This window comes from Dromaius novaehollandiae, chromosome 1 (genome assembly GCF_036370855.1).
Source record: "Dromaius novaehollandiae isolate bDroNov1 chromosome 1, bDroNov1.hap1, whole genome shotgun sequence".
Taxonomy (NCBI): Eukaryota; Metazoa; Chordata; class Aves; order Casuariiformes; family Dromaiidae; genus Dromaius; species Dromaius novaehollandiae.
Window position 1 is genome coordinate 214,678,911 of NC_088098.1, and position 18,416 is coordinate 214,697,326.

At 50.0% G+C, this 18,416-nt stretch overlaps 1 protein-coding gene across 1 annotated transcript in view; it reads left to right on the top strand.

Annotated features, from left to right (window-relative positions):
- GAB2 (GRB2 associated binding protein 2) overlaps positions 1–18,416 on the top strand; it is a 127,057-nt gene that overhangs the window by 95,690 nt on the left and 12,951 nt on the right. Inside the window, exons 3-6 of the mRNA XM_064505188.1 lie at positions 9,144–9,384; positions 14,049–14,635; positions 15,879–15,973; positions 17,219–17,501. Coding sequence (XP_064361258.1) covers positions 9,144–9,384; positions 14,049–14,635; positions 15,879–15,973; positions 17,219–17,501 — 1,206 coding nt within the window. The remainder of the gene's footprint in view (positions 1–9,143; positions 9,385–14,048; positions 14,636–15,878; positions 15,974–17,218; positions 17,502–18,416) is intronic.

Genomic DNA, 18,416 nt, shown 5'->3' on the forward strand with positions numbered 1-18,416 from the left:
GCTATGGGCTTCTTGTAGGAAGGTACTCAGGCCATGAAGGTCTTGTAGCATCCCACTTCAGCCACCTCGTGTTCAAGGAGCTCACCCAAGTCTGAGGATGGACCTTCTGTGGCTGAGGGAGAGACACAGGGACCTTTAGAGGGTAATTCTCCCCATCTTGTGTTAGATGCTTGAGATAACTGAGGTTTTTCACATCTTGAAGGCCTCTTTCCATTGTCTGTAGAGCAAACGTAGAGTGAGGAGCTCAGGCTAAATGTCATTTAGATGGCTGCAATTGAGTAAGAGAAACCATGCCCTTAGCCCCTCGGAGCATCAGATCCCTGTCCATAAATCAGGGATGCTCTTCCTCCCCGCAGCCAGGCTGTCCAGCACCTAGCACCCCAGCCTTGTACAGCTTTTAGAAAGCATGTGGAAATAAGCAACAGAAATAGGCTAGAAAAGAAAGTCTTCAAAGAACAATATGTCTTTTTCCCTGCCTTTTGGCTCCCCTTCAATGGACAGAAGTGGAAAGGATACATGTTGTTTCCAGGGCTTGATATCACAGAGCAAAAAGTTTATCCAGATTTCATTGCCTGAGAGCTTGGTCCGCGTAGTCACTGCCAATAGCAGCAGGTGAGGTGCTCCAGGGCAGGAGCCGGGGAGCATGGCCCAAAAACAGGAGCAGGCAGGACTTGGAAGCTCGAGCCAAGGAGGAGGAGCTGGACATCCCACAGAGACCATTCTAGGTGCTGGAGATACCAAAGTGCACAGATTTCCCAAAATAACTCCCTTAGGCACTTGGTGAGGAGGCATTGCCCATGCCCAGCAGTCCTACCTGATCTGAGGGTCCCCGCAACTGTCTGTCTCCCACGTACAGCCATGCTGGATACAGGTGCCCTCCTCTGTTTTGGGAGTGCAGGTGCCAAGCTCCACCCTGGGAGTTCGCTTCCACGGCCTGACACCCGAAATTTGGGCCCTGCAATGCTGGATATTACAATATCGAAGTGCTTTCATGCAGCTTCCCCTCCCCTCCCCTGCATAATCACCCTTGCACAGCATGAAGCGTTGAAAACGTTTCTCTTCTATCAAACTCACCGGCTGACAAAAGAGCTTAAATCTCACAAGATTCATTTTCTCTCTCTCAGCGTGATTTATCTGTCGTGGGTCATATTTCAGCATAGATTATGTACGAGTTTTGAAATTCTAGTAGGGGCCAGAGCTGGTCTCCACGCTGGAAACCAGGGACTGAGCAGCCCAGGGAGGAGCAGATAACGCACGTTCCAATGCCGACAGCAGCGGTCATCGTGCCTTTGAGGAGCCCCCATGCTCTGCTTGGGACCGCGACTTTCTCGGGTTTCTCTGGAGCAGCACGCGGCCACTCGACGGTCGAGTTTCAGCCTAGCCATTGGGTTGGGTTTTAAATTACAGCAATGCAATAGCTTTCTCAATCTTAGCGCTCCCCAGAAGTGCAGAGATGGGCAAAGGATTTTCACGTTATGTGAAACTCTGAAGGGTACCAAATGCGAGGGGAGATCATGCAGGGTGAAAACAGAGAAGGTCACAAGGAAAACCTGTCAGCAAGAAACAGGAGAGGGAAAAGTATCCCGTTCAAGCAAACTTTCCCACTAACCTGTCAGATTAAACATTTACAAGGTGACTTGCCAAGTGTCCTCAGATTGACAAGGAGCCTTTATCCCTCTTTCGCGCAACAGATTGTCCAAATGCCATCCAAATGGGAGGGAATGGGGAAGGCTTGTTAAATAAACATTCCTCCTATGCCACACTCATCCTCGCAGTATCCTGGGGCCTTCTGGCAGTGCATCACGCACGCTGACTAATGTATCAGACATGTTGTTTGTTCTGCTGGTTGTTTGTTCTGTCCATGCCAGGAGAAGCATGTGAAGTGCCTTGTTTTGGTAGGGTTGTTTGTCTTTTTTTAATTATTATTATTTTTTTTTTAAGAATAGACGTTGCTGTGTATTTCCGCTAGAGTCAGCAGAAATGAGCTGCTGGCAGCGGGTGCAGAGATGCAGGCAGGATCCCTCGCTGCTCCAGGGAGCCACACAGCCCCACAAGCCTGCAACACGCCTCTGCCAGAGAGGAGCTCTGCCTTCCTGGTGTCCAAGGAACGAGGTTGTCCACCGTGGTCTCCAACCCGGAGATATAGGTGGCCTTTTTACTCATTCATGATGCCCATAGTATATGAGACAAGTCTCCTATGTGCCACTTGAGAAACCAAATCCACCTTCCCGCTGTGTCCCTTGTGCAGTGCAAAGCAGCCAGGGTACCCTAAGGTATGCAGGGCAGGATTTAGGGATCCAAACTGCCTATCATCTTTTGCTAATAAATGAAGGAGTGACTCCAAAAAATAGGAAAGAGGGTTGCACACGAGCCCTTCTCTCCCATGTTGCCTCTTAGTGGATTATTTCTAGCAGATTTCTACTGTTCCCTGCTGAAAAAATCATTTGCTGTAAGTTTTAACTGGCACGAAGTCAGCAGAGAGGTCTCAGGCTTTGCCGTTTCCCATCACAGGCAGGTATCATATCGTCGAAGTACAAGCACAAGCTGAAACGATGAATCGCTAATGACCGGCGGGATCAATTAGTGCGGTGTGCTCCTCTAGAGCACAGACCCTTATTTCTTCAGAGAATAGAGATCATCCGAAAATGCATTTATTATCCTTATTTGCTAGAGCTTTACCTTGCACCATCAATCCCTGCACGGGCCAGTGCTGTGCACAAATCACGGGCAATTGCATGCTGCTCAAGGCAGGTTGAAAACCCCATCTGGCCCCTTTGCTGCAACTCTCCACGGGAGCTGGGGGATTTAACTGTGATGAAGAATCGCAGCCTTTCCAGGTGCACTTTTTCAAGTCCATAAGTGTAAGGAATTTTAGATGCATCCTCTGACTTAAGGCAGGGAAAACTGTCGTCATGTTAGCTGCTATGGTTAAAAAGGCTTTTCTGAGCAACAATTTCCAAAAGAGAGTGAGTAATTATTTTACTCAGATAAGCACAGGAACATTGTGTAAAAATATGTGTACATAGCAATAGTCAAGCGCTCTAAGCAAGGGAATTTGAGAGCTGTCAGCAGTGAGGGAAATGCCACTTTGGGGGATCGAAAACATTCATAAAAGATTCCTGGCTCCCAGCCTAGTCAATACCATTGCTGGCCGTACTTCTAGTTGCATATTTTTGTTCCAGGGATGGAGTCTCAATTAGTTTTTTTCCCTTGTTGCAACATACGGCCAAACAGGCACATCTTAACCTGGATTACAGAGGGCCGAGCCTTCAGCATTGCAACATGGGGTTTTGCAGGGCTGTACCAAATCACCAGCTGAGCATTTGGCTCCGTTTCTTGCAGGGATCAGTGCAACATCTGTAGCACGAACCCAAGGAGATGTTTGCATGCGATCCGTGCTGCTGACATGAAGTTTAAGTTGTAGGCGTCCAGCACTGCCTTTTCCAGACCGTGAGAGCTGAATTCCCAGAACTCAGAGGAGGACCGTCCAGGAAACGTGGGGTTAAGATGACACTTCCCATATGGCCCAGCCACATAACCTTAACTCTGCCCCCATGGGAATGGCAATAGGAACTGGAACAGGATCTGATCCCTCCTTGGCTTTATTTGATGCATTCCCTCAACATAAACTCAAGATCTCAACCTAAAGCCAAGGGATTTGCAGGCTACATCTATGCTGTTAAATAAATGAGGGCCACAGGCTTATCCTAGGCCCCAAGGCCAAGAGACACAAACTGGCATATGTCTGCACTGCTCAGCCTGCCTCCCTCCCTGCCACCCTGCCCACCAAGAGCAGACAGGCTACATGTTCAGTGAAATTTAATTATGACTTTGTCGTGCATTTTACCATGCAAAGGGTCTGTGAAAACATGCGGGCAGTGCCCCATCCCACCAGAGAAATAGGTTTATAGCATGAAAGAAAGAGGTATCTATTGAGGGCTCTCACATCTTTTGACGACTGTGTAGGGTAAAAGGGGCATTTTACCTCCTAATATCTGCGGCTGCCAACCGTGCAAGGACCAGCAGTGGGGGACACCTGCCCAAGCCCACATCTCTGCAGGACAGAGGACCGCAGGGGAAGGTGAAGCATTGCTCTTCTGGGTTTTGGTTGCTCTTGGCCAGACTGTCCTGGTGGTCCATGATCCACAAGGAAACGATGCCCAGAGGCACCCGGCTAGGACTGGGGATGCAGTAGGTTGGTGCCCAAAGCCATGCCGTGCAAGCTGTGCAGCGCCGCAAGGTTATGATCTAACCGACCCACATGGGCGGAGGAAAGGAGCCTTTATCCCCATTACTTCAGAGCAGAGAGCTGTGGCACAGGAAGCTGAAATGACCTCTTTCAAGGTCTTGTGAGGCCTCTGTCCCAGGGTTCGTAATTGTCCCTGTAGGGGCTTACCCACATGATAACCTCTCTCCATTTCAGGCCCATATGAAAGCACAAATGTCTTGGCCTTTTCCTTAAGCTCTTAGTACTCATCAAAGATAATTTTTCTGCCTTGATTTTCTTCACTGCGGTCCTGTCTTCTTTTCCGCTCCACCAGAAGGACCCATTGTCAATGTCTGACCCAGGCGCACAAGGCGGCCTTTTTTCTCTAGTGCAAAAAAAAAAAATCCCAAAATAAAATAAAGAGCAGTCTTGGCAGTCCCCTTCTGCAGCAGTAGGATTTATCTTTCCAGCCCTTGCAATACCCTCGCAGGCCGACAAAACAATCCATCTCTCACCTGCTATTATGGAGTTCATCTCGCAAACCTAATGGCGTAAGTGAGTTCTGAATTCACTCCCATTAATGCTTTCAGCGTCCGGGTCGCTGCGGGAAGTGGAGTGGGAATTCATTTTGAAAATCAATGCTGCCGTCAATAGAGTGACTTCCCCTGGGGAAGCAATGTGCTTTTACTGGAGTTTGCCCGTTGCTCCCCTTCGTCCCCTGTCTTGTTTTATGCTTTCAGAGTAACGGGGATAACCACAGAGTAATTAATCCTGCTTTCAATGACTGCTGCTTTTGTGCTCTGCTCCCAACTTCCCCAAATCAAACTGATTTTTAAAAAGGGACATGTCTTACAGCAGTGCGGGATTCAGTGGGTAGCATGGACTCCACAAATATTGCATTTTTAATTTGCAGTGCAGCAGGCAGACTGCTGCCAGGACGGGGTTATGGCAGGAAACATCTCCTCCATGGAAGAGTTTGGATGGCATTGGGTGGCACAGCAGAGGATGGAGATGGGTTGTAAAATGGCTGCCCAAGTAGCTAGGCTGGTGCAAAGGGTAATTTCCTAAAGCAAATAGGAGCTTACTGAGTCCAATGCTGCAGGGAGCTCAAGAGCAGCAAGACAGAGAAGAGGCAAGAAGCATCTGTGAGGTGGCCAACATCAAGCTGAGCCTGGCTCTCCTCTTTGGCCGTGTCAGCACTAGTAAATCAGGCATGCGGGTCCCACCATCATCCCAACTCTGTAATTGTGAACTCCCTGGCATATTTTGGCTTGTGTTGTCCAACGCCTTCCCAAGCAATGCCTAGGGGGGCGTAGCACTGGTCAGGGGTAATTCCCTGTGGGCACCTTCCCCTGTTTTCATGGGAAGAGAGTTTAGGCCAGTGGAAATGAGCCAGGCCAGGCCACATGGCCTCTGGATCAGAGATCAGGCATGTTATATTTAGCAATATAAACACACGCTGATGGCTGCATTGGGGCTGTCGAAGTAACAGTGCAACTTAAATCAACTGTCTGGGGAGGCAGGAGCCATGTTCCTGTTCCCTCTGTGGTGGGACCACTGATGCAACCATGCATTGACGTACAAACTGGCTGCACCAGGAAAAGAGCAGGTTTGATACAGCTGGGGAGCATGTGGACAGGTTTTGGGAGCATGAAACCTGCAGGGGTAGTGGTGGAGGAGAGCTCAGGACAGAAAGAGCCCGACTTGGTGGAGTCTCATCTGGACCACTTCCCCAGGTGGTGCCTGTGGGCAACAGTTCCTAAAACCAAGCCCAGGCATCGATATGGAGGACGCTGTAGCAGGAGTAGACCAGAACCACCGAACAGTGTGGACAATCAGCTCACGCCCCAGTGTCTTCTGCTCAGCAGCAGAGATGTCCTCAGAGGTGACATTTGCCCTGGTTAGCTAAATGCATCCAGGACAGGGACATGGCATTGATCTGCCATCATCCATACTATTAAATTTTTGACCTCCATCCTTGGAAGGGTCTTGGCCAGGACCAATCTCATGGGCAATTCCCAGGCATGACTTGGGAGGTGGCAGGACCAGGTACCTGGTAGGCACTTTGGACATGGCCATGCTGTTTTGGATAGCAATGTGGACATGGGCTCTGCCATGCTGGTTGGCCTCAAGGCCAGCTATATTTATACTGCCGAAGCTCAGCGGGCTCCCTTTTCAGTGAGGAGCAGTCTACACTGGTATGGGATAAATATTTAATAAGAATGAGGGTCAAGGAACTGTTTTGTCCAAGGACACTGAGACAGCCATTTATTCCCATGGAAAGCACCAAGGGAACTTTAATGACCATGCAAAGAAGACGGGAGTTGAAGTTTTAAACTCTCATCCCACACCATTAATGTCAATGTTAAATATTGATCCTTCCTGTGTTCAGCGCAAACCAAACAATAGAGTCAAGCCACACGCTCTGGCTTTTATTAATGTACTTTCTGTGTCTCAGTAGAAGTTTGCAGTATAGCAGGGGAAAAAATGTAATGGCAGGGAAAGAACAGCAGACAGATCGATTTTATATCTTGACACAATTTCGAAGCCGGAGAAAAATCGCCCTGTGCGGAGCAGCTCTTTGTCTAAGCCACAGTAGCCATTTCATGGAGACGGAGAGCTAGAGCCTGTTCGTGATTACATTTCTGCATTCAGGGAGGGGGTCAGGCCTGACATTTCTTGTAGGATTTGAGGACTGAGAGAAGAAGCTGATAGAGAGATTGAAAAATCTGAAAAATCTTACACATCGGCCGCTTTCTGAAACCAAATTTGAGGAGGCGCCTGATATCACATTAGGGGAAACATGTCAGAAATGCCTAGGTCTGTGATTGCCCAAAACTTGGTGGATTTACCGAGGGAAAGAGTGCTCCGTTTCACTGCATATCTGTCACCGCTGTGGATGGCATCCTGGCTCGCGGGACCTTGAAGTCAAGCAAGCGCTGCTACCCTTATCTCCCCACTAGCCTTATCTCTCAGGAAGGGTTAAACAAATGCGGTGTTTAGAAGGCACTTACCAACGGTCCTGGAGGCGGATAATAGGCTGTAGAGTGATCAAAATCTTATTTGAAAGCTGGGACAAATTCTGCTCTCGTTTCCGTGCTCTTTGCCAGCGTAATTGAGTTCAGGCTCTCCCTCTGCAAGGCTGATCTTAATGCAAAGCCTTGTCCCGCAGCGTGCTCCTGAGAGCTAGGCTGTATTTAATTTGCTTCCCACCATCCTCCCGGCTGGTTGGATCACTTTTAATTCAGCCAGCGTGCCCCCAAAAAAACATAGAGCAAGGCATCAGGTGGAGGTAGGCACGTCGCCTTTTTGTGGTCCTCTGGATCACTCCAGGAAAAGGACGGCATTGTGTGCTATGGATCCAGCCTTTCTGTGAGCTTTTTTTTTTCTTTAACGCATTTTCCATCACCAGCAAATCAGTTAAAATCACAGCTATGAAGAAGAGTGACTTCAGTGCCACGTGATGAGTGTTTTCTCCACTTCGGGGCTGCACGCATGGCAGAGAGACCGCTGCAGCTTCTGGAGCCCGAGATGGATGAGCTTTTCCAATATACTCTTCAGCTTGATTTTTTTTTTTTTAACAAGGTTTACAGCTTGGCTGTAAAAATTCATTCCTCGTTCAAATTCTTGGAGTACATTTATCAGAGAGCTGGAATAGCAGGGTGATTATTCCTGACCTCTAGGATACTCTGAGTAGAAATGAATTTAATATTTTAAAGTCCTTGCTTAATATTTTATATTAATATTTTTCCTTAATATTTTTCCTTAATATTTTAAAGTCCTTGCTCCTTGAAAAAGGTGGAGGGGGGGCGGGACTGGAAGTTAAACTTTGCATCTGCCTCCCATTTTGCTAGCAGAAAACAGCAGAAAGTCTTTTGAAGTCACAAAACTAGTTGAGAATTGAGGAACCTGGGAGTATTTTTTGGTCTCTGCTGCCCATTGTGCCCATCCACATTTCTGCCCCATGCCTCAGTTTACTCCCCTGTAAAATGCTTGCAGTGATGACCTTAGACAGAGGTATGGGGAGGACAACTTAAATCATGTCAGTTGAGGCTGAGCTGAGCATGATGCGGGAGTTGAGAAGGTTGTCGTCAGTTAATGTAGCCACCTAATAACCTAAATATGATGAAATACCTCAATATTTCCCCAGCTGGTGCCTATGGTTGCTTTTGCTGCAGGCAGGGGGTTCTTGTTCTCTTTGACTGCAACACTCAGAGCCATAAGCAAACTCCACAGATCTCCATAAATGCGTGAGCACATATGTAATCTAACGTTTGTGAGGAAAACGAAGGAAAATCCTAGGAATGTGAGCTGCCTGGGCCACTGAGTCCGGTCCCTCACAGGCAAAGGTGTTAGACCTCTCACTGAGAAGGTCCCCAGGACATCTGCTTCACTCTCCATCACGGTGCGGCATGTCCTGTGGCAGACCAAGGGCCTGCAGTGGGACACCAAAAGCCCCACGTGCAGTCTTGATGTGCATCATTCAAGCTTGGGAAGGGCATCACCCTAGAGACTTAAAATCTTGTAACTATTTAAGTGGGGACAGCACAGATTTGCCCATTTACCAGTGGGGTTTGGTCTCATTCTGGAGGTGAGAAGAAACTTGAGAGCCTCAGCCCGTTGTGTCCTGGGCAGTTTCACTGTTTCTGTGCTCTGCTGGTCATTCACAGCTGATATCACAGGCTAGCAAATGTGAGGAATTCGGCTGGTAGCCAACGAGTTGTGCTAGCCTGTCAGGACAGGCTGGTCCAGTGGCTAGGAAGCCAGTCTGTGGTGTCAAGCAGCTTGAATTGCCACCCCAGCTCTGGTCTTAACCCTCCAGGGGACCTAGGGCCACCCAAGCGCTGGCATAACAGCATGCCAGACCTGGCTGAAGCTGCTAAGGTGGATGTGACCTGGCATACATAAATGACCTGCTATGCTTTTTCTCACGCAGATACCCTGAGAAGCATCGCCTCCATGAACCATGCTCCACGTTCCTCCCCAGCCGAGCTGAGCAGCTCCAACCACCACCTGCTCCGAGACCGCAAGTCCTCTGCGCCGTCCCACTCCAGCCAGCCCACCTTGTTCACCTTCGACTCTCCGGCCAACCACATCCAGACCACCCTGTCTGCCAGTGCCCCTCAGGACTACCTTTTCCTGCACCAGTGCATGAGTAGAAAATCAGAAAATGCAAGGTACTGCCAGCTTTCTGGGAGCAGATCTCAGAGGACAGCCGAGGGAGGGCTGGGGGAAGTCAGGGATGAACAACATAACCTGACCCTATCCTTGGAGGTTTTCAAGACCCAACTGCATAAAGCCATGAGCAACCTGATGTGAGCTCATTGCTGATCCTGCTTGGAGCAGGAGGCTGCACTAGAGACCTTCCAAGGTCCCTGCCAGCCCAAATTACCTTATAGTCCTGCTCCGCTGACACAGATGGCACTTGGGCCAAGGCATAGTGTCTGCTTCAGAGCAGGCAGAGGAGGGGAATGGCATCTCCAAGCTCCCTGTTTCCCAGCCCCTGGAGATTTTGATAACACGCTTCGGCTCACCATGTGATTTAGAGCAGCCTTGGCAGGGCAGCCTCCACCCCGCCAGTGGTGAGGATCTCATCTGCAATGTGGGCCCACAGTTCACGGAGGCTTTGCAGAGCCTCCCTCTGCCCCTGCACATCTGGAGGAGACTTAATGCCCTGCGGAAGGGCTGCCAGACTCACGCGGTCTGGAGGAGACAGGGCGGTGGGGAGGCGTGATAACAGGGCTCTGCTACGTGAGGTGTTGCTGGGAGGTGAAGGATAAAGTGTTCTCCACGTTCGCAGAGCAAGAAGCAACGGGACACAGATTCCCGTTTGGAAGGGGATTGAAGAAGAGTGTCTGGGGCCCTTGAGGTGCCTTCAGTAAGTGTCAGGCAGGGATTGCTTAGAGAGATGAGCCTGCAGGAGAAGGACTGAGTGACATCTAAAGGGCCCTTCCTTTTTTTTTGTGATTCTGTGTCCGTAACCCAATATCCGCTCAAGCGCTGCAGAGGAGAAACAGCGTGAAGCTGGCAGCGCTACCCAGGAATTTCTCCTCTCAGGGAAATCCTCTCCTCGCTGGCTTTCCACTCGCAAGGAAACCTAACAGCGAGGGCAGGCGGGTGGGTTTGCCACCATCCTTCTGCCATTTCAGACAGCGTTCATGCAGCCCCGCCAAAGCCCCGTGCTCATGCAGCTTCGCAGCAGCCCGTGGTATTTACGAGTGAACAGCAACTCTCCGCCTCCAGACCGAGCCAGTTGCCTTAAATAGTGAGGAGTTTTGGCTTGAGGAGTTTTGGCTTGCGGGAGCATGAGGAGGGAGCAAGGGAGAAGCAGTGTGAGCCCAGCTGGCTTGGTAGGAGACCAGAGACCGGGCTCGAGCCTCTGCTGAATTTTCCTGCTGCAGCTGCCTTTCACTACCAAAAAAAAGGGGGGGAGGAGGGAGAAAATTAACTTCAGATGGAGTTAATGGAACAGAGTTTTAATTTTGTGATGCACCAGCTGTTAGACACCTCTCGTAAGCAAAGAGCTGCCCGAACCCACCCTGGGCGCAGCTAAGACCCACAGAAAGACGAAGCGAAGGCCAGGGCTTGGCATGCGCTGAACTCTCCCCCCGCCAGCTCCCCGCACTCTGGGCAGAGACAAACTGGCCGATGGCAGCATCCACAGCTGAACTAGAAATAATTGCAGTGATCAATGGTTAGTGCGCGGAGCCAGGCTGCACGGTTGCTGCAAATTGCTCCCCTTGCAACTCTGGAGGTCCTACTTTACTCATCCATAAAATGAGGATAATAGTAGCTAATTGGCAGGCAATGCTGAATAATTAACCCTTGAGATACTTCGGGTCCAGCCAGAGTCCAGATATCTCACAGACAGACAGAATGTCAAAGGCTGGGAGGATTCATTTGTCCTATCGCAGTATCAGGGTTTTTTCCCCCCCAAATAAGCCCTATTTCTGAGCGCCATCTCGTGATGGCTCCAGGAAACAGTGTCGCTGTCCCTGCGCAGCCTCAGCCCTGCCGACGCAGTGCAAACCAGCATCTCCCAGCTCTTCCCGGCCAAGGGAAAATGAACCCCCCCCCCCCCCCCCGCCATAAGCATTTCATTTCTTCCCATCATCTGTGATTGATACAGGGCAGGATTCAGCTCCAGATAAAGACACCCACATTTAGGAGTCTGTGTAGAGGTACTTAAGTGGGACCTAAGCTCCCTTTATGGCTGTTGGCACGCAATCCCAAAAGGCCTGGCTCATGCATAGTTGTACCTCAGTGCGAGCAAATTAATCCAGCCCAAAGCTGCAGGCTCATCCTGAACTCTTGGTGCATATGCATTAGGTCCTCATTGCAGGGTAACCTCTCCAGCCCCTGTTTCAGGGAGCTGCCTGAGCAAGCAGCCTGGCCGTGTTTTATTCAGCAGTGCTGCTAGAAACGGTCCCATGCCTTCCAGACCTCAGTCCCAGCCTCCTCTGAAGACAGACCCATCACCTCCTCTCACCCCTGTCTCCGATGCATCTCCCTTTTCTATCCCAGCACTTCACAAGCAGCGATTACATTTCCTTACATCTTGCAGGATGTGGAGCTGCTTTGCAGAGGGGGAACTGAGGCAGTAGGAGATAAAAGTCCAAAGTCCAAATTTTGCAGGGCCAATTGCAGGTTCTTCTGACTCGAAAAATTTCCTCTGCTGGGGTTACAGGCCCAGAAAGCCCATGGAACTTGTGATCTGCTGCAAAAAAGTGGAGTTTAAGTGCTTTAAGAGGAATGCAATAGCAGCAGGAGGGATAAAACAGGCAGCAGCAGCAGATGAAATGCATGCTTTGCCAGAGGGCTTTGGAGGGGTTTTACTGACAGCAGAGGAGCAATGGCTAATGAGCAGTCATTAGAGGACCTAGGTCTCCACAGTGCCTGGCCTAATGCGGCCTCAGCATCTCTTGGCATGACCACCATACAAATCAAAGAATCGTTAACAAAGCAGGGACCTAATGACCACACTGCCCCCTCACCCCGAGGAACCTGAAAGGTTTTGTAAATCTGAATTAAACCATGAGACTGTTTCCTTTCAACCCTGCAGCTGAGATAAGTGCTATAAAACCCAGGTCCCAGATGAGGAGAGGAGCCGCCAGGAATGTAGCTCACCTCCTCTGGGCTGCGTGGCTTGCAGAGCCGACCAGCCTCAGGTACCAAAAATGTGCCCCAAACATCCCATCCCACAGCCTACGTGGCGATGACAGCTCAGGCCCATAACCACCAGACAAAAAGCAGTTAAATAGAGCCACAATGAAAGGAAGAGAAAAACAAAACATGTCTTTACCCATCACTGACTTCCTACAGCTCTCTGGGCCGAAGGAAGGAAATTGTCTCTGTCACCACCAGCCGCAAAGGCTTAAATAACAAACAGTGAGGGACACTCAGCGAGTCCGGCAGCAGCAAGGAGGGAACAGAAAGACACTCCCTGAGACAGGAGTTATGTACGAGCGGTGTCACAGGGTCCAAGAGACACCTGGCTACTGACCTTCTAACACCTCAGTTTGGGGGGATTGCCCAGGCAGGACCATATCTAAGGGACCTGATCAGACAGCATCAGAGTTTGGCAAGCTTTGTAGAGAGCTCACACGGAGTCCTTCTCTTCAGTCCTCCCACGACCTGCTCAGCAGTGACCTCCTCTAGCTCTCCGAGCAGGTCGATTATTGCCCTGCAAGAAGGCACAAACATGGCATTTCCTGGACACTTTGAAAATCCCCATAAGGGTTTTTTAAGTCTCTCTCAAATGAATTTACAGGAAAAGTGTGAAAATGAGCCTCTTTCCTGCATTGGCTGTTGGGTGGCCGACGCATGAGGATGACAATGATGCACTCTGCTGGGGTGGCTCTTTACAGCCTTGGTTTGTTCTCACCTGATACAAAAATTATCTATTTGGAGCAATTTATGCCTGAATAAAAGGCTCATTCATAGCTCAGCCAGGAAGCTTTCTGTGCACGCACCTCCCACCCATGGCATGGGCTTCCCTCTAGGAAGAGGCTGAAGTTATAGGTGGTGCTTAGGCATTTTGAAGGTGTTTCAGTACAAAATGGGCTATTGATATGTTCAGTGAGGTCAGAGCTAGGTCTGGGATATTCTTTCTGGTTGCCCTGACAGGGTGCTGTGTGGCAAACCTGCAGGAACTGAATAGCAACAAGGACATCTCGACCAGAGCTCCTCAACCTTAGCCTCATTTATAGCCAACTGGGGAAGAACAAGCAATTCTGCGATGTGATTCATCTGGCCCATTTTACAGCCCTCCCAGATGAGATAAAATGTGCTGTAGACATGCTTATCTCCCTCCACTAGCTCTGTGGACAGTTTATATGAGCATTTTTGCATGGACAAATCCCTTCCCTGTCTTGCGTATTGCTGTGAGGAAGTCAAGTGGTGTTAAATGATTGGAGAGCAGCAGAAAAATGGGCTTGCTCACCTGTAACCTAGTGCAGAGAGCAACCTGCCACCAAGCAGTTGTGCTGGTCACCAATGTTCCCCATCGGTCCTACAAGCCATGGTGGTATGTTCACCTGTTCCTCTCAGCCAGAAAAAAGGCATCATCTGCTCCTCCTGTGGCCCCAGGTTGTCCAAGCCTCTCCATTGCCTTCCAGCTCCCCCAGGTTGCTGCCTTCAAATGCTCTCTGGATTTGAAGATGGGGTGTGGGCAATGTGGGTTGAGAGGGTTGCAAATGAGGGGACAGAGCTAGGTCTGGGCTGTGACCGTGCAGCAGAACTGCAGCGGCAGATACCAGCCTGGCTGAGGCCGAGGTGCATGGTGCAAGCCCAGGATAGGTTCTGCCACACATCTAAGCCCCCTTCTCCCTTTCTTCCTTAGGAGTGCCAGTTTCTCCCAAGCCACGAGGTCCTCGTTCTTCATGAGGAGTGACACAGCTGTTCAGAAGCTCTCCCAGGGCAACGGACACTGCATGAATGGCGTCAGCGGGCAAGTCCACGGCTTTTATAGCCTGCCAAAACCCAGCCGACACAACTCAGAGTTCAGGGACAGTGCATACGACCTCCCGCGCAGCTTCGGTTCCTACACCCACACCAAGTCGAGCCTCACAAGCTCTGAAACGGATAATGAGGAAGTCTATACCTTTAAGACTCCCAACAACACCCTATGCAAGGAGTTTGGGGAGCTCTCCACAGACTCCTACGACATCCCTTCCACCCCTCTCTCCGTCTATCAGATCCCCAGGACATTCACACTGGACAAGAACCACAATACTCTGGCTGTGGCCGCCAGTGACTCACCCGCCGCACCACCCCCGCGGCCCCCGAAGCCCGGGCAGATGGAGCCGCGGTGGGGCAGCCCTCCACAGAGACCCCAGGCCAGCGAAAGCTTAGGGCTGGCCCCCATGGCAGCCACCATTCCCAGGAGAAACACGCTACCGGCGGTGGAGAACAGCAGGCTACACAGAGGTAAGTTTGGGGATGGAGAGGAGTGGCTTTCTACCAGCTAGTGGCATCGGCTGGTACAGTACAACTCCATTTCTGTAGGGCCAGTGCTTCTGCTGGTGTAAGCCAGCATGGTGGGTTTGAATACAATGAAGCTCTTGCAGTTGAGGATCTGGCCTGGTTCTTTCTACAAGATGGGCTTGTGGTCTGTAGAGACATCCGTTGGTGCTCTGCACACCCAAGCTGCTCAGATGGCTCTTGACTGTATTGTGCCTTGAATCAAAACCCCAAGCCCACTTGCACCCACCTGGACCCCATTGGTCTTTCACCGGATTTTGCTGCTGAGGCCAGACTTTTGCCATTTTTAGCTTGTGTGTTTTAGTTCAGTTAATAACTAGGTTTTTGAGAACTCACTTCAACCTGTAGCTGCCTTTATGTTGCTAACCAGACTGGAAAGTAGTTTTTCACATCTCCGAGATCTGATGCCACCAGGCTGGCAGAGCCGTCCTTCCTGTTGGCCATGCCTGGAGAGCACGGTTCTCCAGGACCACCACAGACGCATTCCCCAAGGGACACATGGATGAGCATACCCTTTCCAAACATTGTGCCTAGTCCTGTAGGGAACAGAAAGAGTCTAGGACAGAGCCATTTCTCTCCAGATTGCCCATTCTAATCCAGGTCGTATAACTGCATTATATTATGTCTTGCTAGTTCTCCATAGGCAGAAAGTGGATGAGATAGTTGCGAAGTAACTTAGAAGGAACAGTAGGAGAGACAACATAACAAAAATGATATACACAGCTCTCCGAAACATCTGTTCCATCTACTCTTACCTAAATACCAACATGCATCGTTTAGGCTGAGATCAGACCAGTGTTTAGCAACAGACAGACCAGACTAAGAGCTTAGCAACCCATCCTCACCCCATCTCTCCCTTAACCCAGTTTTGTCTCTGTGATATACGTTAGCTGACGTTTTCAACCCTAGGATTTTTCAGTACTTTGACAGAACCAGGCTAGGTCTGGACTGCACATGCAGCTGTGTTGACACATCTGAGAGACGGTAATTGGGAGGGAGCGTGGTAGGGGGTGGAAGTCAAAGGAGATGTGGCAGGCTAGAAACCCTGCCTTCCTGCCAGCATAGTGTGCTACAAACAGCAAGAACAGGTAGTGTATTCCTATTATCTGGATATGGGATTCTGTTTCCAGGGGCCACATTTATTAGCAGCTGCGCTGGGACACATTGTGTGTTTGTGATTGTGTTGCAGCTTCTTCTTGCGAGACATATGAATATCCCCAGCACGGGGGCAGCAGTGCTGTGCAGTCAGTTGAGTCTATGAACGACGGGTACAACTCCTACCTGGTAAGTTGGCCTTGGTATCAACTGCAGCGCTATAGGCTGTAGGCTATTTGGGCCTTCTGGATTCAGAGAGGAGACAAAGCTGTTCCTGGTGGGATCTGAGTTCAGTCCTGCAGAGCTGAGTCAAGAATGATTTTATTACTGACTTGGGTTAAAACCTTGTCCACAGGGAGATTTTTTTTTCCCTTGTGCAATCTGAAGTGCAACAGTTGCTCCACAAAACACACCCCAGATATGAGGGAAGCACCATTTCATGATAGCTATCGTGTCTGATCCTGCTGCAGGCCGTTTTCCTGGCAGACAAATCCTCGGTCTCACATCTACAAGGGATTTTGGTACCTGAATAGCTCTGTGGATCTGGGCCTTTCATGTTCAGCGCACTGTGGTCTCTGCAGTGATGACCAGCAGGGCAGAGGTGGAGGGACAGTCACCTAAGTTTCTGGCACCGCATGCAGAGCTTTGCTCTGGATGGTTCCACAGAGTTATCTGCCTGGAGCTCTGACCTGCAAAAGCCCAGGAGTTTGGCTTCGTCCTGTAAGCCTGGGATGCTGTTGAGCTGAATTTGAAACGTTGCCAGAGCAGACTCTTGTGCACTTTCTAAGACTTCCTGAGCTGGAGCTGACATTAAAGCAGCCTTTCATATTGCATTTTAGTCATGGCTAGAACCCAGGGAGAAATGACTTTCCAGGTTATCATTGCTTCTGCAAATCACACTCTGTTCATGAGAAGAAGCTCAGGTCTGGAGGATTAGGACAGTTCTATGAACTCGGGATCTTTCAATGTCTTGCAAACAGGGGCTGAAGGAGGAGAGGTAGAACTAGTGCAGGGACTGCTGGACCCTGGGTCCCAGAAGTGGTAATTAGCCCTCTGAGAGTGCTGGTGCCACAGCAGGAGGCTGCTCTGGAGGAACAAAGGAGACCCTACCTGTGAAAAGTCATGGTGAGGGACAGGAGAGATGGTCCCCTCCCTCTGTGTTGAGATGAGGTGTAGCAATAGGTACAGACAGGCTGCAACAGAGGGAGGTGTGACCATTCAAAATGCTATCTCCATCCCATCAAGCCAGCTAGTTCCAGGATTAGCCTGAGTAGCGCCAGATCAGGCATGCGTAAAGCCCTGGATTAGAGCTGGGCCCATCCACAGTGCTAGTTTCAGTGACATTAACAGGGATAGATTTACACTGGGATGGGGCTGAGCAGTGTCTAATGCACTCAACACGTCCTAACTCCCTGCCTCCTGCATGTTCTCCAGCAAGCCAAGGCTGCAGTGGCCCGCTCCCACAGTGCGGACTCTGAGGACAACTACGTCCCGATGAACCCCGGTTCATCGTCACTGATCCACACGGAGAAAACCAATGACAATGCCCAAAATCTCTACATCCCCATGAGCCCTGGGCCGCATCACTTTGACTTGGTAGGGTTGTCCTCAACCACCCTCCCAGTGCATAAAGGAGGAGCCATGGCGCAGTGCCACAGACGGTTGAGTGAGATCCAGCCCCCACCAGTCAACCGCAACCTTAAACCTGACCGGAAAGGTAAGAATGGTTGGTTGTGGGGAAAGCTTTCCAGAAACCCTTCTGTTTTTGTGATGCTTCAGACTACATCTGTCATATTGTGTGTGCTGTATGGAGCAACAGTATTTGCTTATCTTCCAGGGACTTCAGGCATGCACAGCACTGCCTAGTCCTATTTGGGGAGTAATTTGTTAACCATAGCATGGTCAAACATTCAGATCTTCCCCTTCCCCATCATCTTCTGATTTCAGGAGGACTATGGTGAAGATACAGCTTTCATGGTGTTTACTAAACAGCCTACCTCAAATCCTTCCTGGCCTTTACAGAAAATGCATAACATAGGCAGGACCTCACCCTCTTTGCTTCTGCCGCTCCCTACATTCTGCCTCAAAATCTCTGGGTCATATTCAGATGGCCCAAATTTCACCTAGCGCTTCCTATTGGCTGGTTTGAGGCAGCTCTTCCCTCAGAGCTTTGCCTACACCCTCCAAGTCACACCTCTGACCATTGCCTGGACCATCAGGGAACTTTGGCCACAGCCAAAGAGGTGCTGAGCAGAGAAAGTTCCCATATGGCTGCCTGCAAGCTGTCAAAACGTAACGAGATTAGAGAGCTAGGCAAGATCTGGGGCTAGAAAGCAGTGCTGTTTTCTTCTACGTAATGAACTAACTGTGATTAGAAGAGCTTTTGTATTACACTGCAGATTTCCTTTTTAAGTTCCTCATGGGAAACGTTCTGGCCAGAGACTACTCGTGCTAGCATCAGGCGGGTATTGTCTAGCTCTGGCTGGCCATAAGTGGAGGGAGGCTTTTCCCAGTCATCAGGGCATCAGAGTTCCCTGGTGAAACAGACTTATTATGCTCTTCATTTGGGCATTTTTAGCAAATCTCCATTTCCTGGAAGTCACATTCCCCTTTTGGGGCCACCCATCCATTG